This window comes from Mandrillus leucophaeus, unplaced genomic scaffold (assembly GCF_000951045.1).
Source record: "Mandrillus leucophaeus isolate KB7577 unplaced genomic scaffold, Mleu.le_1.0 Scaffold534, whole genome shotgun sequence".
NCBI classification, from domain to species: Eukaryota; Metazoa; Chordata; class Mammalia; order Primates; family Cercopithecidae; genus Mandrillus; species Mandrillus leucophaeus.
In genome coordinates, this window is record NW_012105742.1 from 1,324,303 (window position 1) to 1,351,315 (window position 27,013).

The following is a 27,013-nucleotide window of genomic DNA, read 5'->3' on the forward strand; positions in this document are numbered from 1 at the left end:
AGGCTAGGCTGCCTGAGTCCCAGAAGGAGCTTGGAGACCCACCTGGCAGGTCTGTCACTTACGTGATTTGCGATGGTGCGGCCAAGCCTGTCCATCCTGGATCCTGCCTCAGCAATTTTCTTGGCAGCACTGATGACATCTGATGTATTTTTGAGTGGTCCTTTACCTCTGAGAAGAGAGAACAAGGATCATTGTATGCGAAGCCCCTCACAGTTGGAGATGAGTAGAAAACAGATGTCCACAAAGCCCCATGGCCTGGGCTGTCTAAGCCGCTGTGCAGGTGACCTGTGGAGAAGACAGTGGCCCCTGTGCAGCCTGGTGGGGCCAGGGTGCTGCTCACCGGGTGAAGTCAGTCATCTCCATCATAATCATGCACATCTGCTTGGCCAGCACAATGATGTCATTGCCACTGTCATCCCATTTGGACACTTCAGCATCCAGCTTGCTCTTTTCTTCCTGGAAGCTGGCCACCTGTTCCGCAATCTTCGCTTTTTGCTCCTGGGGAAGCTGAGCCATGATCGCCTGTGATCAGAAGCACAAAGAGCTCTTACATAAAAAGAATATGAAGTTCTCAGAGTGCATTAGCCAAGAATATTTCCAACAGGCAATCTATGGCATAGGTAGGATAATGCTTTAACAGATTTCATTTTGCCTAAAGGGCTATTTCTCTCATTTTTTGCAGACACTTACAGCAGCCTGAATTTCCGACCCACTTTCGAGCACAAGTTTTAGTGTGGAAGCAAACAGCGAGGGGTGGAAGGCTAATGCGGAAGCTTTGGAATCACAACTGTGCAGGGACAGAACCTGCTTTTTAATTCTTTAATATAAGACAAGAAATGAGAAAAAGGGTTGATGAAAGTGTGGAACCCTTTCCCTGGTGGGCCCTGGTGGACATTTCCAGCTATTCAAGGTGAACTGAAAGTGGCTTTAGAATGTACACCTGAAGAAAGAGGGCTGAGCACTAAGGCCATACTCGAGTAGCACCTGGAGGCCTGCTGCCCACCTCCAGCCCACAGACCTGCGGCTGAAGCTCCTCCCTCTCAGCTTCCCAAAGTGCTCATGACGGAGCAGCACATAAGGCAGCGATGTGCTTGCTGTTCACGACAGATTTCCAAGGAGTGAAATCAAAGACTCCTTAGAAATATTTCTTGGCATCCTCCCCAAAACATAAATGCTATTGATTGAAGATTTAATGACTCAAATGAATGCAATGGCTCTGACTGGCTTTCTTGAATGTACCACTGTTATTTTTTTAAACCCATGAATAATTAAATAGTTCATACCCATGGTATCACTGAGATGGCTAAAGGCAGCAATCTTTTTCAAATTTCACGATCCTTTCAACAAACACTGCATTGACTAAATTTCAGCCCTTTCCTGACCCAGGGCTCTATCGTAAACCAAAGCCCCAGGGCACTGCAGAGACGGCCCAGGACCTGCTCTGTCTCTAGCTGAGGAGGCTACAAGTGACTAGCAGGTGCCACAACTTAGTTTAACTTCAGTCTACTGCCAGAGAGAGAGAAATGGTGTTCTGAATACTGAGGGTGTTTTCCTGGAAACGAGAAAGGGGACAGGGAAGGTGGCAGCACAAGCTGAACTGCCCCCACGGAGCGCTTCCTTACCCGGGCACTCTGGCCAGCTATCAGCTGATCGTCTTCTGTCTGGACGCTTGTCCTACTTCTGACATCGAAATCTTCTGTCTCAAAGTCAGAGTCATCCAACTCCTCAGGGGTCTGCCACCAAGACAGAGATCACAAGTCAGACACATCTCTGGGTCACAGGCCACCAGCCCCCAGCCACCCTGAGCCTCTTGGCCAGGTGCACGGAGGCCCAGAATTCTGGATTTTAATGTGCAGTGTTCTGAACAGTATGATGAATAAAGTCACAATCACTCAGCATTTGTCTCGAGCCTCTGCTTCACTGCTGCACGCGCTGGGCTGCCTGGCCCACAGCAGGCCTGCGCTGGCTTCACTGTGTGTGGGGCTCAATGGCTATCACTGAGTCAATTCACTATTTCTTTATAAGACATAAGGTTGTTTTTTTTCCTTTGAGACAGAGTCTCGCTCTGTCACCCAGGCTGGAGTGCAGTGGCGTGATCTTGGAATCAATGCAACCTCCATCTCCCGGGTTCAAGTGATTCACCTGCCTCAGCCTCCAAGTGGCTGGGATTAGAGGCAACACGCCACCAGGTCCGGCTAATTTTTGTATTTTTAGTAGAGACAGGATTCCACCATGCTGGCCAGGCTGCTCTTGAACTTCTGACCTCAGGTGATCCACCCCTGCCTTGGACTCCCAAAATGCTGGGTGGGATTACAGGCGTGAACCACCGTGCCCGGTGACATAAGGTTTTTACTTCCTAATTTACTTCCCCAACACCTGTATTTTAAGACAAAGATGAGAACTGTCCTGGATAGAAAAGGTACTGACTTAAAAATAGAGGTGTTTTGTATAGTATTAAGCAGATTTGTTTAACTTTCCTACTTTATGACAAAAAGAAAATTAAATAACTGAGCCTTCTGTTAGGGTACCAAGGCTGCTTGGAGGAGTAAAAATAGGCAATTTTAAAGTATTCTTTTGACTTTCATCAAAAGAAAAGAGGGGAGAATATGACAGGTAAGGGCTGAGTAAATACCCAAGGGACTGATTACTCGTCCTAGCTCTTTGCTTTAATTATGAAATAAAATTCTTATTTTGTACCAACTACCAGCCTCTCATGATTAGCTACTGACTTGAAACATAATGTTGTCCTCTGGCAGTTATCAGTAAGGGGGCAGCAGGCAGAACAGCTGGGGTTGGCACTCAGCCCAGCCGGCTGGCCTGTGACAGGAGGGCAGTGAGGCGAGTCCCTCATCTGTACCAGGATCTAGTCCAAGCGCAGCCCAAGGACTTGCTGTGAGGTTCAAACAAGAAGATACGCAAGAAACATTCCGGAGCCACCAAGAGCGTGCTGCGCAAAGGCTGGGCCTGTCCCTTGATGAGTAAGGAGTGGATGCTCACTCAGATGGCACCAGACAGCATGTCCGCGTGAGGTCCTGGAGGCCGACGGACTTGGTGACACAAAACACAATGCCAGCACTGACGGTTTTAACACTGCAGTCACACATGCCTTCGGGACTGGCATGCAATCAGTTAAGGGGCTTTTCAAAGGACCACCTCCTAACATCATCTCTGCCTTCCCAGGACCCCATCGCAGACCCAAGAACCGTTCTTGTCAAGAAAACTGAGTACTCTCATTCATTCATTCATTCATTCATTCATTCATTCATTCTCTCTCTGCCAAGCATTCTGGGCCCTAGAGATACAAAGTGACAGACAGATAAAAATTCCTCTCATGCATATTCTAATGGAAGAAATGGCAACAAAGTAAGCAAATGAATTATATGACACATCAAAAGTGGCCAGTGTATAAAGAAAGCAGAGAGGAATAAAGCGAGGTTTTAACTCCATGCGGGTGTTACGAAAAGTGTGATGAGAAGGTGCTCTCAAGGAGGGGGTAGGCGGGGCGGGCGGCAGCACTGAGGCTGTGGGGAAGGGGCGTTGGCCCAGGGAACTGCGTGAATAGCAAAGAGGCCACAGAAGGGGGGCTTAGCTCACTGCCCCTATGTCACCGGCTTGCCTGGAACCCCATGAGCACAAGGGGAGATCAGCAGGAGATGAGGTTGGAGAAGTGACAGGTTCTAGTCCTAGAAAGCCTTGTAGGCCGGCATAAAGAATGACGTGGCTGCCTGTAGAGAGGATGGCACAGAGGATAACATGATGTGACTGAAGCTTAGAGAAATCACTCTGGCTGCCCTGTGGCTCATGAGACTATAGGCACCCAGGATTGGAACGGGGAACCAGCTGAGTGGCACCTGCATGAACCCGGGTGAGAGGTGCTGGTGGCTTGGACGAGGGTGAGAACATGTTCAGGTTCTCTACTGTGAAGGGAGAGCCAAAAGAATTCACAGATAAAGCGGATGTGGGGTATGGGACAAAAGGGAAATAAAAGATCCGAGGTCTGCGCATGAGCAAGGGAAGACGGAGTCACTATCAACATGTGCTGCCTGGGTGGAGCAAGTGAGAGGGAGGAAGCAAGGTGCACAGGCAAGTGTGGAACTTAGGAGAGTCGGCCTCTAGACAGGACTCTGAAGAGGCCAAGGACTTCCCAGCAGGCCACACCCATGTTTCACAGGCTGAGGAGATGGGGAGAAACCAGCCAAGGAGACTGAGTAGGGGTGTGGGTCAAGAGATTTTTTTCCCCTTAAAAATGGGAGAAATCATCATAGGATTGGGGAAAGGTACAGAAGGCAGGGGGTGAAGAAGCTGGGACCCCAGTACAAGGACATGCAAGGGACGGCCTCTGCCAGAAGCACCAACAGCAATGCCCATAGTCCTAGGAGGAAGGCAGAGCACACAGGCATAGATGCAGCGGGGTGGCCGTACTAACTGCCTCAGTATCCTCAATGAAATCGGCAAGAGGGCCAAATAGGACAGGGGCACAGGTGTGGGTGGGTGGACGGGCACTTGTTGCAGGGCAGCAAGGGCCCACAAATGGCTGCGGCTTCTGCGGCTCCGTCGGCGTGGCTGTGGCCATCTGCACTGTGCTCAGGAGAGCAGGATCTTGCTAAGACTGCACCTTGCAAGGCAAGTGTAAGGAAACAGCTGGGCAGAGGAGTGAGAATATTCAACTATGGACTCAAAGCTGAAAAAAGACTGAACCAAGGACACAAGGGGCTGAGTGAGTGTCAAACAGGGAGGACCAACTGACTGAAGACCCCACAGTGGACTCAAAGGCTCGCTGGGAGTTGCAGGACTCAAGGGCGCAACCTCAACAATAGAACCGGGCTGCTGGGGATGACAAAGACAATGGCAGGCAGTGACAAAAGCTGAGGTACGGCTATGGCCACGAGGCTGAGGTGGAGGAGGACAAGACATCAAGAAACTGAGACGCCCAGGGGCTGGAAGGATAATTCTTGAATGAAGACAGGAATAGTGTCAGAGAGCAGGACGGTAAGCCGGGAGCTCAACCACAGATGCCGCAGATGCCCGTTTCTCCTCTGCCCTTGCTACAGGCCCTCCAGGCATTCTGGCTATGGGGAAAGGGGCTCAGCACTTGGCCATGAGCCTAGGAGCATCACCTGGGGCCACTTCTCCCCGCAACACCCTGGGGTTCCATCAGCCTGTCTGCCTGCAGCCTCTCCGAAGAGAGGGGCACTCCATGTGAACAGTAACTTGAATCTGCATTACGAAAAGACTTCCTTCTCTGATACTAGCTTGAGAACCATTATTTTCTATAATTTCCTGCCTAACTCAAACTGAAGCCTCATGTTGTAGAGACTGTTTATCCTAAATTAAATCATCAACTCAGGCTAGCTCCTCTACTTGGCCCAAGTTTGGGCTCTAACTTGCAACTAACAGTCATTTTAGACAACATAATTAAATATATCTCATTCTAACAGCTTTTAGATTCATGGTTTTAATATACTGCTACCGCATCTGCCGAGTTCTAGAATGACGCATTGCTCAAGTTTAGCAAATGATAAGAAAGAAGCTGTTAAGACGTCTGAAATGCAGTTACTCACCCTTATCATCAGCACTGCTTTCCTGATGTCCCGGATGCCATCATATACCAGGCGGGAGGCATCGATAAACTCATTCTCATCCATTGGCTGGGCAGGGTCCGAGCTGAGGGCTTCCACGGCCGCTTCTACTTGCTCAGTAAAACGTGGCATGACTGTGGAGAAAGGGGCACAGCAGATGTCCTGGTACGCAGGCAGCATCATTCCCCTGACCCTCCCTGAATCACTCAGCTAGACAGAAAGAGGTGAGGCTTATGATGAAGAGCCTCTGCTTCTATCTATGTGAGGAGTATTTATGGTTGAAATAAATGCAGTATTTTACAACAACCCAAATCATCTTTTTCTCTGCAACAGAGGGATTGGATGGTTGAGAACTTGGAAGTGAGACTAACTTGAAGCCTTGCTTAAGAATGGGACCTACCTTAATTTAGTCTTTACTCACTAATAAGAGGTTAAACTCAGAAATTCATCTTAAATAGTGTGTTTAGAATTAGTCCCATGATTACTCATGAGATACACATGAAGAAAATATGCTTGTGAGGCCTGAATTTGGCTATGACCAACTTCTCAGGAGCCCAATGTGCCATGAGACCAAATCTGAGTTCCCGACTCCTCCTTCCTCACCACAGGGCTGGGCTAATCGGGTGGCCTGCCCTACTCAGGTTGCGGTGTGTGCGAGCACTGAAAAGCTAGAGTTCCCGTACCTGTGTTGGAGAGAAGCTTAGTGGCTTCCAGAACCTTCTCTGTGTAGACTCCAGGCTCATAGTTGTCCATCTCTGAGGTGACTACGTGAATGACCCGGGCTGCCCGGCCTCGAATTGCACCAGCTGTGCGGTCCAGGCCATCCACATCCTTCTCCTGGAGAGCAATGACACATTTGTTCACATCTTCCAAAATGTGATTCTCTGGAGAACAAGCAAAAAGCTGAATGAGGAAGGAGGCCTTCTATGAGAAGGTGGCAACTGTAAGCTGGCATCTATCATTTATTGTTTGCTTGGTGCCAGCCACAGTGCTGAAAGCTTTACATATATTTCATTGGAGAGACCAGTGACTAGTGACAGAGACAGAAACTAAACCTGTTATCACCCTCAAGAATAACAATCTTCATTCCAGGCTTTAAAAATAAAACAAAATAAAACAAAAAACAGGAGACATGCCCATCTTTGAGACACAGTTGTTCTGTAAGCCTGGCAGAAAATCACAGAAGCATCAATAACTTCTCTTCCTCTAGCTTCACTGACCCTGTGTCCCAAATAAAGGAAAGGCTAAATTAGAACAAAAGTCCACTGTCCGCTCTCCCTCTCCCTCCAGGAGATGCTGATGATATTCAGACAATCTACCAAGAAGCCAGTACAGCCCAGGGATAGGAGAAGGTGCTGGAAAGCAGGTTGAAGCCTCCTCTAGAGGAGCCTGAGGCATGAGATGAACTATTTAATAACCCTCTTCATGGTACACAGATAGGCTTATTGTGATATTTGAAGGGTCCCTAGAGGTGAAAACCCCTGACTCCTATGAAGCTGATGGGTGGCTCCTAACAGTCACACAGCTGAATTTGGGCAAAACACCAAAACTATTTTTCCTCAAAGGAAAAAGCCTGACACTATACATTTTTAGGAACCCCACCACAAAGAGTTTGCTCAAACTCATCTATAATAACAACGTGGAAGCAAACCAAGAGAAGAGTGGATAAGTAAATTATGGGAACTATGCAGCCATTAAAGTGCATATCTGGAGGCTGAGGCAGGAGGATGGCTTGAACCCAGGAGGCAGAGGTTGCAGTGAGCCGAGATTATGCCGCTGCACTCCAGCCTGGGCAACAGAGTGAGACTCCGTCTCAAAAACAAAAACCAAAACAAACAAAAAATACCTTTCCAGAGAAGGCCAGGAAATAGTAAGAATTCTTATTAGAGAAGGGAAAACTAGATTACTGCAATATAGTTAAGACCATATTTTGGTCTCTATTAATTACAGATTATGAGACTTGCCAGGGTTTATACCAATGAACTAATGAAAGAGTAAACATATTAAACTTCTAACATAAACACATTTTAAGAGGGACATTTAAACCAATTACAAGAATAAACGGATTTGGAGCCCATCACAAGCATTTCTGAAGTATATAAACTCTAATAATTCAAACTAAAAAATGTACTGAGCAGGCTGACCATACAAGGTCTTGGGTTAAAAATTGTTGCTTTTACTGGATCTAACACGATACCATTAAGATGAAACTTGCATTGCTAAGGAAAAGAAAGGAATAAAATGGAAAGAAAGTGTGTTGATAACAAAACTAAGAACCAATATTTTCTCATATCATTGATTTTAAGACTCATCCCTGTTTCAGAATCAATGAAGTATGGCATTCCTTCCCGTTCATTAAACAAAGTGACCCAAACTTCTACCAAGGATTTTTTAACCTTTGTCTAGATACATCTTTTTTTTTTTTTTTTTTTTTAAATCCATCTAGACTTTCTTGAATTCATCCTGGCCTTCTTCTAGATGAACCTAAACCAGGAAAGGGTACGCCATTTTTTAGAGTAACATTCCCCACTTCAGGAAGCTGAACAAAGTAATATTCTCTACCCTCATGAAACACTTGTCTCTAGGAAAGCCCCAGCCTCGCTGAGGCTGCCGCCCAGGACAGAGCACCCAGCCTCCTCTCCACAACTGAACCTGATGCGGGGAGGTGCGAGTTCACTGTTTAACGGAGGGGGACAGGCTGTGCCCACACTAACTGAAACCATAAATCATTTTAGCTAAGGAAACAGCATAGGTCCACTATGAGTAGACACACAAATCTGTACCCATGAACAGCTGTCCAACACATGATTTATAGGTGTGCTTCTAATAGAAAAAAATCATACACACACACACACACACCAGTCCATATAAAATATGGACTATATGTAAATGAATATAAAAGGAATTATATTATGGACACTATTGTATCTTTTTCACTTGAAAACCTTTCTAGGTATGGCCCTACAGATCTACCTCATCCATTTTAATGGCTGCATAGTACCCTACTGAAGAGATGGAGGGGCTATAATTCACTTATTCAATCTTCCCTTAGACATTCCGGTTGAAGAAAACATCCCTATACAGGTATTTTGGCAAACATTTGTGACAGTCCCCTAGAGAAAATGTCTAGCAATGAGATCGCTGAGTTAAAAGGTATATGTGTTTAAAGTAGAAGTATGGTACCTAATTGCCCTCCAGGAACGATGCCGATTGGCATTCTCCATAAGAGATGTCAGAACTTCAGTCTACAATGTGTAGCAATAGAGCCTCTTCTTTGTACCCTCTGCCCTGGGTATCTTTATAGCATGCAGCGTATGCAGGGCTGCTGCACACAAAGAAAATGAAAACGATGTTTCATACTTTATGTAGAGGATTTACCCTGTGACATGAACTATTCTGAGGGCTTGCCATGTAAACTCTATGTAGTAGGCTTAAAAAGGAAAAAAAAAATCACCGGCCAGGTGATTTCTGATTACATGGTGGCTCATGCCTGTAATCCCAGCACTTTGGGAGGCTGAGGCGGGCAGATCACGAGGTCAGGAGATTGGGACCATTCTGGCCAACACGGTAAAACCCCATCTCTACTGAAAATACAGAAATTAGGTGGGTGTGATGGCAGGTGCCTGTAATCCCACCTACTCAGGAGGCTGAGGTAGGAGAATCGCTTGAACCCGGGAGGTGGAGACTGCAGTGAGCCAAGATCACGCCACTGCAGTCCAGCCTGGCAACAGAGTGAGACTCCGTCTCAAAAAAAAAAAAAAAAAAATCACCACGAATCTAACTTCACCACTTCCTCCAAAGACAGAAACTCTGTCTATAGTTTAGCATTTCTGCTATTAAACACAAAACCAACATTTAGGTACAGTAATCTTTCTATTTAATGACCTCCCAATCAGACCAAATATTTTGGACACACTGACACTTAATGAAGGAGAGTACAAATTACCACTCCAAGTGTTGCTCCAAAGCATTTAATGCATTATATTGTTTCTAAGAGCATTTAGTAAAAAATTTAATAAACCCAATTACAGCTTCTCTAAACAATCACTTGCATCTTCAAAAAAAGGGAGCCAAAACTGCAACATGTAAGCAGAGTGAGAGAATGGAAATCAATAACATTTCCATGGAAAATGTTTATCAAATACAATCCAAGTGAAATTCAGAGTCTCTATCACTTTGATGAATTTCAAACCACTCTCCTTAAGGGATTGGTCAATATAAATATATTCTTGGTTTGCTGAATGCTACCATTTTAAACCATCTCCAGTATTTACAAGGCAGCATTTGGAATAGAACAGCTTGTGGGTGAGGAGACCCTACCCCTCCTCCCTGGAGGTATCATGCATATTCCTCTCTTTCTATGCAAGTGCGACTGTCACATTATTTGGCAATGACCAAAGTTCCCCTGCCCTACAGCCTCATAAAATGCTGGCATGGGGTCTTGGTGGCTGCACCAGGTTATACACAAGATGACTATTACTTTTTGAGCCACAGATCAGGACATGACTTGTTCTAAGTATGAGGGAATTTCTGGAACCAATGGGGCAGAATATCCAGAACAAAGGAGTTGAAGCCCTACTCCATAAATGATTTCCTCATGGACGGGTTCTCAGTGACTGGACAGCGCTATAGCCAATATCCAGGCCCCATGGAGTGTAAAAGAATTTGATGGTGGAAAATCACAAATGCAAATACTACATAAAACCTCTCACACTGTATCAAAGGGCCTCAAGCCCCAGGAGACAGCAGAAAACAAACACTCCAAGGAGTCAGGGTGCATCCCTGCTGTTCGTTTAGTAAAAGCTACGAAGCCCACCTACCTCAAAAGCCAGATCCTGTGCTGGGCACTTGCCAGGCAGCCCCCTACTCAAAAACAAGCCCATCTCACTATGGGTCCACCAAAGCACCACTATGCTTTAGGGCCAGGGGACATTGACAAATGAGGCAGGGTCAGGTCAGGGCCAAGATGTGGCTTCTCATCTAAATACTGCCCGTGACTGCTGCAGATGACACTTGCCTAGGCTGTGTGTCAGGTGAGATGGAGAAGTATCTCTAGTCCCCTGAAATAAAAAGCTGGGCCGGATGCGGTGGCTCACACGTGTAATCCCAGAACTTTGGGAGGCTGAGGCGGGTGGGTCACCTGAGGTCAGAAGTTTGAGCCCAGCCTAGCCAACATGGTGAAACCTTGTCTCTACTAAAAATACAAAAAATTAGCAGGGCATGGTGGCAAGCACCTGTAATCCCAGCTACTCGGGAGGAGGGCTGAGGCAGGAGAATTGCTTGAACCACCAGGAGGCAGAGGTTGTGGTGAGCCGAGATCCCGCCATTGCACTCCAGCCTAGGCAACAAGAGCAAAACTCCATCTCAAAAAAAAAAAAAAAAAGTACTAAAGCTACCATGGGTAAGGTATGTACGTAAGAGTATAAAGGAGTCTGAATGCTGCAAATTAACTGGTCATTCCAGTAGAAACCTGCACAGGAATCTGCTTGTCTCCATCCTTTATCTATTCCCCCCAAAAAGCATATTGTATAAATCAGAGGAATTATGAAGAAAGGTCTTGCCCTATTAGTAATTTAATTACTTAACATTCCTAAGCAAGGCTGTGACAAAACATCAGAAAAACACACCAGGTAGACTTCTAAAATTCAGATGCTCTAAAAACACCACCACCTTTGACTGAAAGAATTGTTCCATGATTTTGCTAAATAGAAACTGTCTAAACTCCTTTCCATCAAATCAATCCCCTCTTATACTCTCATACATTTGCATAAAAACGAAACACACTCACCAGACAACAGTGTATCTGTTAAAAGAATTTGATTTCTCTTTACCATTCTTTTATGTCACACGCCCTAAAGATATTGCCTAGAATCCACTAAATGCTGCTGCAGAATCCCTTTTCTTCACTGACTTGATGAATGGTGCATGAGGGACATTTGATGCTGTTACATTTTACTTTGTTATAAGGAGGACTGAAAATCCCTTGAGACCAAGCCTGAGACATACCCAACCTAATCTCAAAAAAGTAACTTTAAGAATGTAGTATTTATCCGGAGGAGGGCTCTGCATTTAGATTTCAGAATTTGTTGTTTGCTTAAAAGTGTGCTGTGAAGGTGGAATGTTTTTCTCTAAACCGATGAAAAAGAATAATTCAGTACTTCATTGGGAAAAACAACAGAAGGCCAAGATTTCCCAAAAAAGCCATTGCTGCATTTTTGGCACCTGCAAAGATGTGCTTGCAAATGAGTTTTTTGTTTTAAAGTACCAACACCTGCAATTTGGCAGTCTTGCAGCAACATGGTTTACCCCCTACTTTTTGCAGTTTACAGATTGCCTGCTCCTCAGTTTCTCAAGTTAAGCCAAGACTACCCGTCCTAAGGAGAGAGTGCGAAGACAGGGAGGCATTGGTATGCAGAATACACAGTCACCCTTATATAGGTCACTGCTGGAGGGCTGTGCTGTGCATGTACTTAAGCCCCGCTTCTGTTTTGAGCCCTACTGCCACGTTCTAGCCTGTGGTTCCCTGGGGTGACAGGTAGTTTCAGCCCTACAAAAACTTAGCCACTGATTCTGCCCACAGCCACTGGCCTCAGGAAGTCTGGCACTTTCAGAGAACAAGCCGTGTAGCAAAGGGCAACAGAGGCCCCGTTAAATGGAGAATGCATTTATAGTTACTCAACTCTAAGAAGATGGGATTGAAATTTATCTCTGTGCGATAAACACTGAATTGCATTTGACAGACATTTTCTATATGAATGCAATTTACTAAGTCATTACCAGTTTATGTTTATATAATGAAATCAACTGTTTTTGTGAGGTGAATTACCCAGATTTATTTTTTGCAAGTTCATAATTAAATGGCACTTAAATATTTCCTCTCTGTTTTCTATCTGTGCATCATGCAGACATTCTGTCTTTGGAAAAGTAGGCAGATAAACTATGACTGCGATCATCTCTGAGAGACAGAAGAGAGGCTTTCCAAGAAGGGAAGAAATTATTTTTAAAAAGAAACTAAAGGTGATGATGTTGAGAATCCCTTCTTCTCCTAAGTTTCATAGGCTCATAACAAATAACCACAGTCTCCACCAAGACACAGATCAATGTTTTTTTCTAAACACAATGGCAGCAAGAGGGATGATGGATGGTCATAGTGTTCTACCGGCCCCAGTTGAAAGACCTCACTCTATACAAGCAGGGATAAGCCTTTGCCACCCAGGTTTCTAATTCATGCTCCTAGGATTCAGACCAGCCCTATCAAGGGAAACATCTCCAACCCCAGCTACTTCCCAGTAGCTGTCACTTGAAAACCCTGTAGCTGATGGCTTTTTAAGCATTAAAATGAAAATCAGCACAATATTATTGTTAGAATAATTTACCTGCCAAGACGTAGGAGTGTTTGCCCATTAATACAACTTAGACAAAAGTAATTATGAACATCTTCACATACTTCTCTGGGGAACCAGCTCATTACCTGAGACAGCCAAGAAGTCATCAATGGAAGTAATGTCATCGACAGCATCTGTGAGAACACGGACTTGTTTTTCCCACTGTTCTTTAAAAAGGTCCATGTTCTCTTGGGCCAGTTTACTCTGTGGTTTTGCTGCTAAAGCCAATGCAGCATTAATAACCTGCAAAAGATATTAAACTTCATTGTTTACTCTTTTTCAGAGTCATGGCTTTGCCTTACATGCATTTCACTAGGAGACATCACACCACATGCTCTATCCTAACTATCACAAAGACAGGGGAAGAGTGTTAAACTACAGGTTTTATATGGTGAGGTTGAAGTAATACATATTTTATTTGCAAACTATGGACAATGATAAAACAAAAAAAAATTAACTGTACTAGCTTATTCATGGTGGCAAGTCTACCATTTTCAGTGACACTAAATTCTAGGCTTTTTACTCCTCATATAGACACATATATAGCCACATCAAAAAATACAGTTAGAATTATATGCCACTTAAAATGGACTATCCTGATTCTTACTGTAAATACTTCTCCATATCATTAAATGTATGTTTAAAACACTAAGTTTATTATTCTATGTTATGGACACACTGTTATTCTCCTACTGTAGGATGTCTGGGTTGTTCTGGTTACTCACCACAAATATCTTGTGATGAAAATGTGGCATTTCAGGTTCTCGATACATTATCAAAATGTATTCATGAAAAATACATTGTATCTAAGCAAAAGTATTTTTCATTTTCTTCTTAACGGAAGGATATTTGACAAAAAAACTGCTCAAAAAATGTATAACCTATTAAGATTTAAAAATAAAAATTTTAGGCCAGGTGCAGTGGCTCACACCTGTAATCCCAGCACTTTGGGAGGCCAAGGCAGTCAGATCACCTGAGGTCGGGAGTTCAAGACCAGCCTGACCAACATGGTGAAATCCCATCTCTACTAAAAATACAAAATTGGCCAGATGTGGTGGCGCACGCCTGTAATCCCAGCTACTCAGGAGGCTGAGGCAGGAGAATCGCTTGAGCTCGAGAGGCGGAGGCTGCGGTGAGCAGAGATTACACCATTGCACTCTAGCTTGGGCAAAAAGAGTGAAACTCTATCTCAAAAAAATAAATAAATAAAATGAAAAAAATAAAATAAATATTAATTTTAAAGCCTGGATAACATAGTGAGACCCCATCTCTACAAACAATAAAGAAAATGAGCTGGGCATGGTGGCACACACCTGTAGTCCCAGCTACTTGACAGGCCAAAGTGGGAACACTGCTTGAGCCCAGGAGGTCAAGGGTACAGTGAGCTGTGATCCCACCACTGCACTCCAGCTTGGGCAACACACTGAGACTCCACCTCAAAAAGACAAGCTGGGCATGGTGGCTCAAGCTTGTAATCCCAACACTTTGGGAGGCTGAGGCAGGAGGATTGCTTGAGCCCAGGAGTTCAAGACCAGCCTGGGCAAACAGGAAGACTCTGTCTCCAAAAAAACCAAAAGACAAAAAACTGCTTTATTGAGATAAAATTCACCGATCTACAATTCACCCATTTAAAGGCCACAATTTCATTGTTTTTTTTAAAGTATATTTGCAGTTGTGTAACATTCACCATATTCAGTTTTAGAACATTTTCATCACTCCAAAAAGAAACCCCATCCATATCCATTAGCAGCCATTTCCCATAACTCTCCTTACCCCTCCCTTTTTTTTTTTTGCAACCACTAATTTACTTTCTATCTCTATGGATCTGTCTATTGTGGACATTTCAGATAAATGGAATCATGTAACATGTGGACTTCTGTAACTTGCTTTGTGTGTGTTTCTTTTTGAGACTGAGTCTTGCTCTGTCACCCCGGCTGGAATGCAGTGGCGCGATCTCAGCTCACTGCAACCTCCCCCTTCCCAGGCTCAAGTGATTCTTGTGTCTCAGCCTCCCAAGTAGCTGGGGTTACAGGAGTGCGCCACTACGCCAGGCAAATTTTTGTATTTTCAGTAGAGACGGGTTTTCACCATGCTGGCCACACTGGTCTCGAACTCCTGACCACCTCCCAAAGTGCTGGGATTACAGGCATGAGCCACTGCTCCCGGCCTAACATAATGTTTTAAAAGTTCATTGATGTGTAGCATGTACCAGTACTTTGCTCCTTTTTGTTGATGAATAAGATTCTGTTATATGACCATGCCACATTTTATTTAGCCATTCATTAGTTAATGAACATTTGAATTATTGCCACTCTGTTATGAATAATGTTGCTATGAACGCTCATACACGTTTCTATGTTTTTATTTCTCTGGGAATGGAGTAGAACTGCTGGGAAATATAGTAAACTTTGTGTTTAACCTTTTGAGAAGCTGCTTTACCTTTTTCCAAAGTGGCTGCACCATTTTACATCCCACCAGTGTGTATGAGGGCTACCATGCCCTACATCTTCACTAACACTTGTTATTTTCCCCTTTTTTGGTTAATTCTAGACATGCTAGTAGATCTGAAGTGATCACCCTGATGGCTGATGATGACACGTACTGTTTCATATGCTTATTGTCCGTTTCTTTATATTCTTTGAAGAGATGTCTATTCAGATCCTTCAGCTGTATTCATTGAATAAGTGAATAATGAGAGTAGTATGAAAATGGGCTGAGAGAATAATTAGTAGGATTCTTAGGTACAAGGTGCTTATGGGTTATTAGAAGTAAATGTGTTTATTTTATTTTTTTGAAACGGAGTCTCCCTCTGTCACCCAGGCTGGAGTGCAGTGGTGTGATCTCGGCTCACTGCAACCTCCACCTCCTAGGTTCAAGTGATTCTCCTGCCTCAGCCTCCCAAGTAGCTGGGACTACAGGCGCATGCCACCACACCTGGCTAATTTTTTGTATTTTTAGTAGAGACAGGGTTTCACTGTGTTAGCCAGGATGGTCTCGATCTCCTGACCTTGTGATCCGCCTGCCTTGGCCTCCCAAAATGCTAGCATTACAGGCATGAGCCACTGTGCCCAGCCCAGTAAATGTGTTTATAACATGCAACTTGGGAAGGAGGCAAAGACAAGAGGAAAGTGCTGGACCTGGATGAGGCAGGAGTGTGGGGGCAGCCCTGAATGGAGGAGTCTGGGGTGAGTTTTCAGATGCTTTGGATCATGGGTGTAATTCCCGATTTACTGGAGGGGTATTCAAGAATGTTATAACTTAGCCCTCAAAGGCTGGAGGTGATAACAGACTAAAGAAGACTCAGACCCATTAGATTGGTGCCGCTATTCCTCTTCTCTCCTAAACAGTTAGAACTGGTAGATTATCAGACTATCAATTATAGATTCACAGGCATAGGGAACTGAGCCATCCCAGTTTATGAACTATTAATAGCCCAACACTTCCATAAGTGCCTGGGTTTAGGCAATAATTTGGAAGAAGAGATCCTTGTTTTTCTCACATGTTATGCTGTGGTCTCCCACATTTTCATCCAAGAGACTTATTCCTTCCTGCCATTCCTTATCCACTAGATGTGTTCACCATTGTAAGACCACTTTCTTCATTAATTAACTTATTAATTCAATAATGTATCCATGTATCAGAGTGGAGCTATGCACTGTAAGAATATCGGGCTAGTAAAAATGTTTCCTAAGAAAGCCAAGTAAACATGGGCAGGGAATTAATTATATGTTTTAAGTATTTTCCACTACAAAGGGAAATCTTTGTAATATATCACATACAGTATAATGAGGGGAAGCACCTTGCCTAAGGTTAATTTTCTCATTTTGATTACAGAATTGTGTACAAAAGACAGCTGATAATATTAAATACTCATTTCTGATTACTCTTACTAAATTTGGAATAGAAAGAGGTGTCCTGGCTGAGCACAGTGGCTCATGCTTGTAATCCCAGCACTCTGGGAGGCTGAGGTGGGGAGATCGCCTAAACCCAGGAGGCCAAGGCTGCAGTAAGCCACGATCATGCCACTGCACTCCAGCCTGAGAAACGGTGAGACCCTATCACTCTTTTAAAAAATATATAGATATGTCCTTAACATACTACTTTAATCATCCAACACGACACTGAATTGTGAAACTTTTATAAAATCATTTACCTTAAAAAATCAAGACGTTATTAATTGGAATACTTACTGTCACCACTGGTTAAATAATAATATAATGGACTTTCTAGCCAATGAAATAAGGTAAGAAATGAAAATAATAGGAAAAGCTGTTAGAAAAATGAGAAAAATCACACATTCCAATGCAAATTACACAGAAAATTGAAGTATATAAATTATTATTATTTTTTTTTTTTGGAGACAGGGTCTCCCTCTGTCGCTCAGGCTAGAGTGCAGTGGCATGATAGCTCACTACAACCTCCACCTCCCAGGTTCAAGTGAGTCTCCCACTTCAGCCTCCTGAGTAGCTGGGATTACAGGTGTGTGCCACCACACCTGGCTAATTTATGTATTTTTAGTAGGGATGGGGTTTCACCGTATTGGTCAGGCTGGTCTGGAACTCCCGACCTCAGGTGGTCCACCCGGTTTGGCCTCCCAAAATGCCGGGATGAGTGGTGTAAGCCACAGTACCTGGCCTGAAAAAACTCTTAGAATAAAAGTTCATTAATATAACTAAAGACAATGTAAAATAGTAAAAATCAACAGCTTTTCTATATGCCAGGAAAAAATGAAGGGAGTGTCAGATCTCCCACAAAGCAATTCATATGAAATATGTAAAGGTTAAATCTGTAAAGAAACAATCAGTTTCAATGAAACTGAATGAAAGTTAAGAAAGAAAAAAAAACTGAATGAAAGTTAAAAAAACGAAACTGAATGAAAGTTTTAAAAAAGTCACTTCGGTTACATACTAAGTCGCCATATGTACTAAGTCATCATTAGTCACAATATTTATGTCTTAGAAAATTCTATTTCAAAATAACAATGGGAGAAGTCAACCTATAAATACAATTATGTATGTCTATATTTAAATATATATTACAGATTAAATATACAATATTATGTAAATCAGTAAGGAAAACACCAAAACAGCAGTAGAAAAACAGGGACAGGAATGGACCACTTAAGGTAAAGTAAAAATGATGAGAAAACAGCTATTGGGTGGGGGTGGAGTTTACTCTTATTTATAACTTTAAAAACAAAAATTAATGTTACTATTAAATTTGCAAGGAGCCCCCAACTAGGCAGGATCACTGTGCTGATCGTTAACTTTTAAAATGCTATTGTTGGCTTGAGCCCCAGTACAGTGTGACATAAGGGTGGCAAGGGTGGACGTCCTTGTCCTATTTCTGATCATACAGGGAAAGCATTCAGTCTTTACCATTAAGTATAATGTTAGCTACCGACTGTTCATGGAGATTCTTTATCAGGCTAAGGAAGTTCTCTCCTATTCCTACTTTGTAAAGTGTTCTTTCAGGATTGGATTTTGGATTTTCTCAAACACTATTTCCATTTTGTTTCCATCATTCTGGCTATTTTGTCTTTGTCTCCTTTGCTGTCTCGTCGTCTTCTACGCTCTTGGGATTTCCTCAAAGCTCAGTTCTATGCTGCCTTCTCTACTCTTTCTACTCTTCCTACCCCTGGGCAATCTCATCTAATCTTTTCCCAGAAACCCCTTTTTTTCCTCTCTCTTTCATTTGGCTTCTAAGACACTGCCAGCTTCTGGGGCTCTGGTCCTGACAGCACTTCCTCAGGCTCTTGTGCTGGCCACTGCTCACCTTCTGAAACTCTCAAAGTTAGGGACCCCAGTTCCACTCAGACCTTTCCTTCAGGGAGACTCACTCCCTTGGTGATGTCTCACATTTATACATCCTGTTCAGACCTCTTCCCTCAACATGACATGCATCCTGCACGTCTAATAGGCACCTCAAAATTAACATATCCAAAACTTAGATCTCTTTCCCCAAACCATCTTTCCTTATCAAAATAAATGGGAACTCCGTCCTTCAGCTGCTTAAGCTCAAAACTGTGTTATATTCCCTGACTCTCTTTCTCTCTCACCTCACATCTAATCCTTCAGCAAATTTCACCTTCAAAATATATCCAGACTCTAACCAGTGCTCACCATATCCACTGTACTCTTGGCCTGGATTAGTACAATATCATCTGTTTTAGTCTATTGCTTCTGTAATAAAAATTACCACAAATTTAGTGGCTTAAAACAACACAAATCTATTATCTTACAGTTTCTGGAGGTCAGAATTCTGAAATGGGTCTTACATAACTAAAATCAACAACATTATCATCAGATCTGTGTTCCTTCTGGAGGTTCTAGTGAAAAAGCCAGCCCTTGACTTCTCCAAATTCCTGAGGATGCACACATTGCTTGACTTGCGGCCAGCCTCTGCTTCCTTCATCGTATTTTCTTCTCTGCCTCTGATGCCCCTGCCTCCCTCATATAAAGACACTTGTGATTATATTGGGGGGTCCACTGGGATAATCTAGGATAATCTTTCCATCTAAAGAGCCTTAATTTATTCATCCCTGAAGAGTCCCCTTTGCCATGTGAGGTAATATATTCCTGGGTTTAGGGAATTAGGAAATTGACATGTTTGGGAGACCATTATTCTGTGTACTGCAATTTCCTAAAAAGCCTCTCTGCGTCTATCCCTCTTCACAGAAGTTAGAGAGATCTTGGTTTTTTGTTTTTGAGACAGGGTCTCACTCTGTCACCTAGGCTGGAGTGCAGCAGGGCCACAATCATGGCTCACTATACCCTCGACCTCTGGACTCAATCCTCCCACCTCAGTTTTCCATGTAGCCGGGACTATAGCCTTGCACCACTCTGCCTGGCAGTTTTTTTATTTTTATAGATACAGGGTCTCGCTATGTTGCTCAGGCTGTTCTAGACCTCCTGGGCTCAAGTGGTCCTCGTGTCTTGGCCTCCCAAAGTGCTGGGATTATAGGCGTGAGGCACTGCGCCTGGCCGAGATCTTGTTATAACCTAAGTAAGATCATGTCACTTTTCTACTCAAAGCCCTTCAATGGTTTCTCATCTCAAAAACAAAAGGCCTATGACCAAGGCCTCCAAAGGCCCTGCAACCCCTAAACTTGTTTTAGGTATCTGATGTCCTTCCTCCAAGCTTTTGCACTTGCTGTTCCCTCTTCCTGGAGCTCTCTCCCCTGAGACATCCTCCGTGGTTTGCTCTGTCATTTCCTTCAGGTCTTTGTTTATGCATCACTTTCTCAGTAAGTCCTTCCTGCTCATCCTAACTATAATATTTAACACATCATAATCAAAATTTGTGGGGCAGCTAAAACAGTGCTTGGAGGAAAATTTATAGTATTAAAATGTTTAAATGTTACCTTAGAAAAGGAGGAAGGAAGGTCTCAAGGCAATGAGTTAAAGCTTCCGATTTTAAAACTAGAAAAGGAGCAAATTAAACCCAAAGCAAGCAGAAGGAAAAAAATAAAGAGTAGAAAATTAATGAAAGACAAATTACCAAAGCTCACTCAAGAATAAAAAAATAACCTAAATATCCCTATGTCTATTAAAGAAACTGAACTCATCATTAAAAACCTTCCCACAAAGCAAATTCCAGGCCCAGCTAGAGTTTACCAGTTACCAGGCTTCACTGGTAAATTCTCCCAAACATACAAAGAACTAATACCAAATATACATAGATTTTTTCCAGAAAAAAAGTAGGAAACACTTTCCAATTTTAAGATACTGAAATCAGACATTACAAAAAACCAGAGCAACAGACCAGTATCAATATGCAAGCCTTATGAAGAGAGCACAACACCTCTGGGGGGCTGTTACACCTGCAGACCTCAGTCAAGGAGGGGTGGGAGGCACAGGAGGGTAGAGATGGGAGGACACAGAAAATGCTTAGAGAAGCTTTTAGTCAGAAGCATCTCCCTTAAGCTCTCTGTGAAACTGCTTTGTAAAAAACCAGATTAGAGAATACCAAAGTGGAAAAGTGAAGTGATTCAAAGACAGATGGTCCCATGATTGTGAAATAATAGGTTAAGTGACAGCTGAGGCCACAGGTCTGCCCCGTCCTGTATGTATGGGGTGCTCCTTTAAGGGCCATGTATTTCCCCACCAGCTAGGGGCCAGGCCAGCCTGGGTTTATGCTTATTTGATGCGTGTCAAGCATGTCAGCCACAAATATGATCAGGGTTCCCATAAGCACAATGACAGAAAAAGAAATATGGAAGATAAATCTAAGGAGGCAGAAGGAACAATAAACAATTTCAGAAGTAACTTCTCAATTTAGTGAGTGAGAAATACCAAAAGAAAAAAGAGACCTGGCACAGTGGCTCACAGCTGTAATCCCAGCACTTTGGGAGGCTCAGGAGGGAGGATCACCTGACCTCAGGAGTTTGAGACCAGCCTGGGCAAACAAAAAATTTCAAAAATTAGCCAAGTGTCGTGGAGTCCACCTGTGGTCCCAGCTACTTAGAGGCTGAGGTGCAAAGACTGCTTAAGCCTAGCAGGTCAAGGCTGCGGTGAGTCATGATGGCCCCACTGCACTCTAGCCTGGGTAATAGAGTGAAAACTTGTCTCTTAAAAAAAAAAAAAAGACAGACAAAAGACAAAAGTAGAAGCTTCATATACTTAATTCATCCGTTGTGTAGATTTCCAAGAAAAGCCATGCATTAAACCAGGCATTATAAATTATTTAAGTGCCAGATTTGTATTAACTTAATGTTAATACGTATGTGTAATGCTCATTCTTGCATAATGAACTAAGAAAAAATATTGAGTGAGATAATCTCCAAAATGCCCTCCTTTGATTTTAAAGATTCAAAATGTCAGAAACCTACTGCTGTTTACAAGGTTTGGGATTTTTGTGTTTTTGTTTTTTCTTCCTGGCCAGCACACCAAATGGTTTTGAATTTAAAAATTAAAATATTTAAAGCAGCTACTATAGACTAAAACTTGGGCACATCCACAAGCAAAACATAGGGTACAGATTTTGGTCCCTTCCCAAACCAATTTGTAAACTGCTTCCTTGTAAAAGTCTGTGAGGCCGGGGCACTCTGCTTGGATGGAGGCAGGTCCCTTTCCAGAGAAAAGAGTGAGAGACAGTAGCCGTCAAGTAGAAGGCAATGCAGAGAGAGAGCTGACCTACCTCCTCTTTTCTTAATGATAACAAATCGCCAAAAAATGTGGGTTCCTTCTCCCAATAAAATACAACCACTTTTAGGTTACGTCTTCCTCAACTCGATTTTATATTTAGAGAAGGGGTCATAATCTGTCACCCAGGCTGGAGTGCAGTGGTAACCACAGCCCACTGCAGCCTGGAACTCCTGTGCTCAAGCGATCCTCCTGCTTCAGCCTCCTGAGTAGCTGGGACTACAAGTGCACACCATCATGCCCAGCCACTTCTTTTATTTTTGGAGATGGGGTCTTGCTCTGTTGCCCAGACTGGTCTTCAAATACTGGCTTCAAATGATCCTCCCACCTTGACCTCTGAAAATGCTGGGATCACAGATGTGAGCACAGAGCCTGAACTCAACTTTACTATCTCAAATATTTCGAGTTAAAGTTGTTCAACTGCTAAAAAGGGAGTACTTTAGAATGGATTTTCCTAAGACAAACTTCAAAATGGGGATGAAAGACCAGGCACGGTGACTCACACCTGTAGTCCCAGCACTTTGGAAGGCCGAGGCAGGTGGATCACCTGAGGTCAGGAGTTCGAGACCAGCCTGACCAACAAGGTGAAACCCCGTCTCTACTAAAAATACAAAAATTAGTCGGGCGTGGTAGCAGGCACCTGTAGTCCCAGCTACTTGGGAGGCTGGGACAGGAGTATTGTTTGAACCCTGGAAGCGGAGGTTGCAGTGAGCCGAGATTGTGCCACTGCACTCCAGCCTGGGTGACAGAGTGAGACTCTGTCTCAAAGAAAAAAAAAGGGGGGGTGGGGTGGGGGGCGAAAACTCTTCTAATGGTCCCACCTGTCATTTCTCTCCACCAGAAACTAAAAATAGCATACAGGAGCCAACTCCAAACTGTGGTGCTGCCTATGTACAGCAGCCTAGGCACGAGACATAAAACACTAAAACACATCCTGGAAACACTGAGCACCTCTTCCACACTGTGAAGAAAAGTCAACAGTAGCCTTACTATAAAGAAACGCACCCTTTAAAATAATGTTTGGCTACATGCTGCGGCATATTAAAACACCAAATTAAGCTCCCAGTGAATTAACTAACTACCCTAGTTAGTTACCTAACGTGTTGATTAACTTGCCTAGACCTTGGAAGGGAATACCTCAAAATCAGGATCTCTGGTGCTTGTGATCACTGCCCACATCAAACCGGAGAGGAGGCAGAGGTCTCCACAATCAAGGCCCTCTTCCTCCGAGGAACACTCCTTCGCTTCCTTGAGGGAGAGATCCTCTTAGCATGAAACACATGGGCCACAGCAGGCCAGAGGCAGCGCATAGAAGAGTTTGAGTTATCCTCCGCAAAGATTTTAACAACTTTAAATTAGTCACCAATTGTTTAAAATTGGGACATGACAAAACATCTGAATTGCAGAATTTTTGTTTAAAATAATGAAGGGGGCCAGGCATGGTGGCTTAGGCCTGTAATCCCAGCACTCTGGGAGGCCGAGGCAGGCATCATTTGAGGCCAGGAGTTCGAGACCAGCCTGGCCAACATGGTGAAACCCCATCTCTACCAAAAATACAAAAATTAGCCGGGCATGGTGGCACATGCCTATAATCCCAGCTACTTGGAAGGCTGCAGCAGGAGAATCACTTGAACCCGGGAGGCAGAGGCTGCAGTGAGCAGAGATCATGCTATTGCACTCTAGCCTGGGTGACAGAGTGAGACTACATCTCAATTAAAAAAAAAAAAAAAAGGAAGAAAGAAGAAACAAGGAGGAGGAGGAAAGGATCCGGCAATAATGGGGCTGGGGTGGAGTCAAAGCTGCCTACTGAAATTCAAGCACATGATGCCCAGTTTGCTGTGACCAGGTCTGTAAACACCTACTTTATTTGCCATTACTGAACCTGCCCAGTCCTGTGTGCATAGCAGTTTGTGAGCAAGGGTAGCAATGAGCCCAGCCCAGGTGATAATCTGAAGAATAATCACACTTGAAAAAACACGGTTTTTTTCAGGACACATACCCAGTACCAAGTGTGGTCTGGGCACCGTCTGCCTAAAGCCTATTCTTCTTGAGATCTGTTTTAGTAGGAAAAATGAAACTGCAAGGGAGAGGAAGACACGATGCTTTCTGACAGCTAACTCAAACCCATGTGACATGGCTTAGCCACACAAGTTATGCACACCATCATTTTCATTAGAATCTACTAGACTCTCCATGTGATTTTTTCCCTGGGTTTTAAGATCATTTATATAAATACTCTTGGTAGGTGTGATCAGTGTATGCTACCATCTGTTTCCACATATTTGTGAAAGCATTGTCACTTTTCAAGCATTTCAAGACCAAATGGAAAACCAAAGGCATTAAAAACAAAGTGCTGATAGGGTAAATGGCAAACAAACTTGAAGAAAGAATCCAAATTCAAATCTGTCTCATACAACTTGGCCATCCAAGATCCTTCTGGATGTGGTGATTGGATTCATTGCAAATATCTATGCAGCTGTCAACGACTGGCAGATTTCAAGACTGGACTAACGTTGGGAAAATGTCCATCAGATGGTATGAATTCACAATGGGTCCACCACAGTAATATTAAGGCAGAGCAACTCTCATTGGCAAATTAATCCACATGGTTAGGTGTTAGAACAAATGTCCTGCTAACCTATGTACCAATGAGAATGCCAGATTAATAACCACCAAGAGAAGCTTTACTTACTTTGGTTGCCTACCTTGAATGTCAGGGATTATTTATATGAAAAAGCCAAATAATGGTCACAGAATATTTTAAAATTTGTTGCAGACATAACACAGAAACTTCATACCTATGATCTCTATTTCACTACTCCAGTCCCTCTGCTTACTCTATTTGTGACCACTCCCTTCTGGCAGGACATGTAAAGAGAGGTAAGTCCTCAGAGTATGCCATGAGCAATTTATACATGGGAAAGTGGAGAGGCAACCTCTTCTACTGAACCATCACTTATACTCCTTAGAAACCCCTGGAATAACAAGGAGCGTCAGCCCAGACAAACGGACTCAGCTCTCCTCACAGGAGGCAGGCAACACACTGGGCACTTAAAAAGCATTCGTTGCCACGTATGCTTCAGAGCCTTTCTAGAGCGCCAGATGCGTAATGCAGCTTCATCACCAGTCTTCCAATATACCATTATAAATGGAGACAAGTTCTTGAACTTTCACTTCAGAAGCTGGCCAAATTAAGTTACTATCTGCATCGTAAGGCTGCTTTATGACACTACAGAATAAAGACACTAGCTTGTGAATTTGGTTTCCTCCAACACAAAGACCGAAATACTGGCCATTAAAATGAATATAGGTAAATAGTGTGGGGTGACTCTCATGGTTCCAGGATGGTCAGATGTCACAGATGGCCCTCCCTCAAGGAGGGTGTAAACTCACCCTCAGAGACACTGTGGTCACTGCCACCCTATATTTTCCAGCAATGAAGGGCACCATACCTTCCCCCACCCCCCAAGACAAAGTCTCACTCTGTTACCAAGGCTGGAGTGCAGTGGCGTGATCTCGGCTCACTGCAACCTTCACCTCCCAGGCTTAAGCCAGCCTCCCACTGTAGCCTCCTGAGTGGCTGGGACTACAGATGCATGCCATCATGTCGGGCTAACTTTTGTATGTATGTATGTATGTATGTATGTATTTTTTTTTAAGAGATGGGGTTTTGCTATTTTGCCCAGGCTGGTCTCAGACTCCTGGGCTCAAGAGACCCACCTACTTTGGGATCCCAAAGTGCTGGGATTACAGGCGTGAGCCACCGTGCCCAGCCCACTATGCATTTTCAATGAAGGGCAAGGAGTAACATGTAATCTCAAATGCAAATGTCACTTAATGTTAAACAAAAAACATTCTAAACTCTGTGGGTTCTGTGTCAGTGATTTGTTCCCAAGACTTCCATCTAAAATCCTAGACAAAACAAAACTTAACAAAATAAACCTCCTCTCCACTCTAATCAAAATTCAATTTGGTTATGCTGTCACCAGTGTCAGCTGTACTTTACCTGAGGACAGAGGGCTTCCAACTGACTTGCAGACATTCGAACAAGCTTTACACCTTCTTCATTATTTGAGATGGAACAGGCCAAGTTGGCAACCTATAAACATAAAAAATAATCTTTAAAGATTTTTCTCTTTTGACTACTAAGGAAAACACACATACCTGGCCCTACCTCTGACCATTCTGGAACAGATGACAAGAGGGCCAAGGGTGCCTTCCTTCTCACAGCCTGATTATTTACTTAGATGAGGATACATTTTTAACTCCACACAAAGCAAACTATACAGACTCATAACATACATCAAAAAGATCCCAGGGCCTGTAACTCACAGGCTTTGCATGGCCTCTAACCCGCGTGAACAGTAACTTCAGAAAAAGGTTCTTCTAGTATGGGAAATAAGGTAGAAAAGCTGAGGAATCAAGAGCATCAGGGAAGAACTGTTGTTATCCTCAGATAAAAATGTGTTTTCCAGTGTTCTTGAAGGAAGGAAATAAAAAACTCTAAGGTGCTATTCTCATTTGACAGGGAATAGATGCTTAACTTAAGGCAAGATGAATTTTATTTGAACATCAGGCAATTTTTCAAATAAAAAAAAATAACAGGAAGACAACATCAAGATGGACCAAAGGCAATCATGATCAAAAGTGGAAAAGGCAACTGGTTATGTTTCATAGTTAAGAGCAAAACTGCCCTTCAACTAGCTTCTCAAAAACACTGACAGCTTGAATCTCTCCTGGCTGATGCGGCTTAATTTGAACCGAAATCTTTACCTTCCTGTCCAGCCATCTCAATGATACAGCTCACGTAGCCAGGAACAATCCTTCAGGTTGCATCATACTTCCTTTGCTGAAGCTCTGTAATGTTACTATGTAGAGACTGCTAAGGCTGTGATCACTTATCCAT

At 43.4% G+C, this 27,013-nt stretch overlaps 1 protein-coding gene across 4 annotated transcripts in view; it reads right to left on the reverse strand.

Moving 5' to 3' along the window:
• CTNNA1 (catenin (cadherin-associated protein), alpha 1, 102kDa) overlaps positions 1 to 27,013 on the reverse strand; it is a 150,934-nt gene that overhangs the window by 3,927 nt on the left and 119,994 nt on the right. For all 4 annotated transcript variants that reach the window (XM_011997243.1, XM_011997244.1, XM_011997242.1 and 1 more), the window contains 7 exons: positions 26,114 to 26,206; positions 13,051 to 13,207; positions 6,263 to 6,463; positions 5,562 to 5,713; positions 1,623 to 1,733; positions 341 to 522; positions 63 to 168 (listed from right to left, as the gene is read on the reverse strand). In XM_011997243.1, the coding sequence (XP_011852633.1) occupies positions 63 to 168; positions 341 to 522; positions 1,623 to 1,733; positions 5,562 to 5,713; positions 6,263 to 6,463; positions 13,051 to 13,207; positions 26,114 to 26,206 (1,002 nt within the window). The remainder of the gene's footprint in view (positions 1 to 62; positions 169 to 340; positions 523 to 1,622; positions 1,734 to 5,561; positions 5,714 to 6,262; positions 6,464 to 13,050; positions 13,208 to 26,113; positions 26,207 to 27,013) is intronic.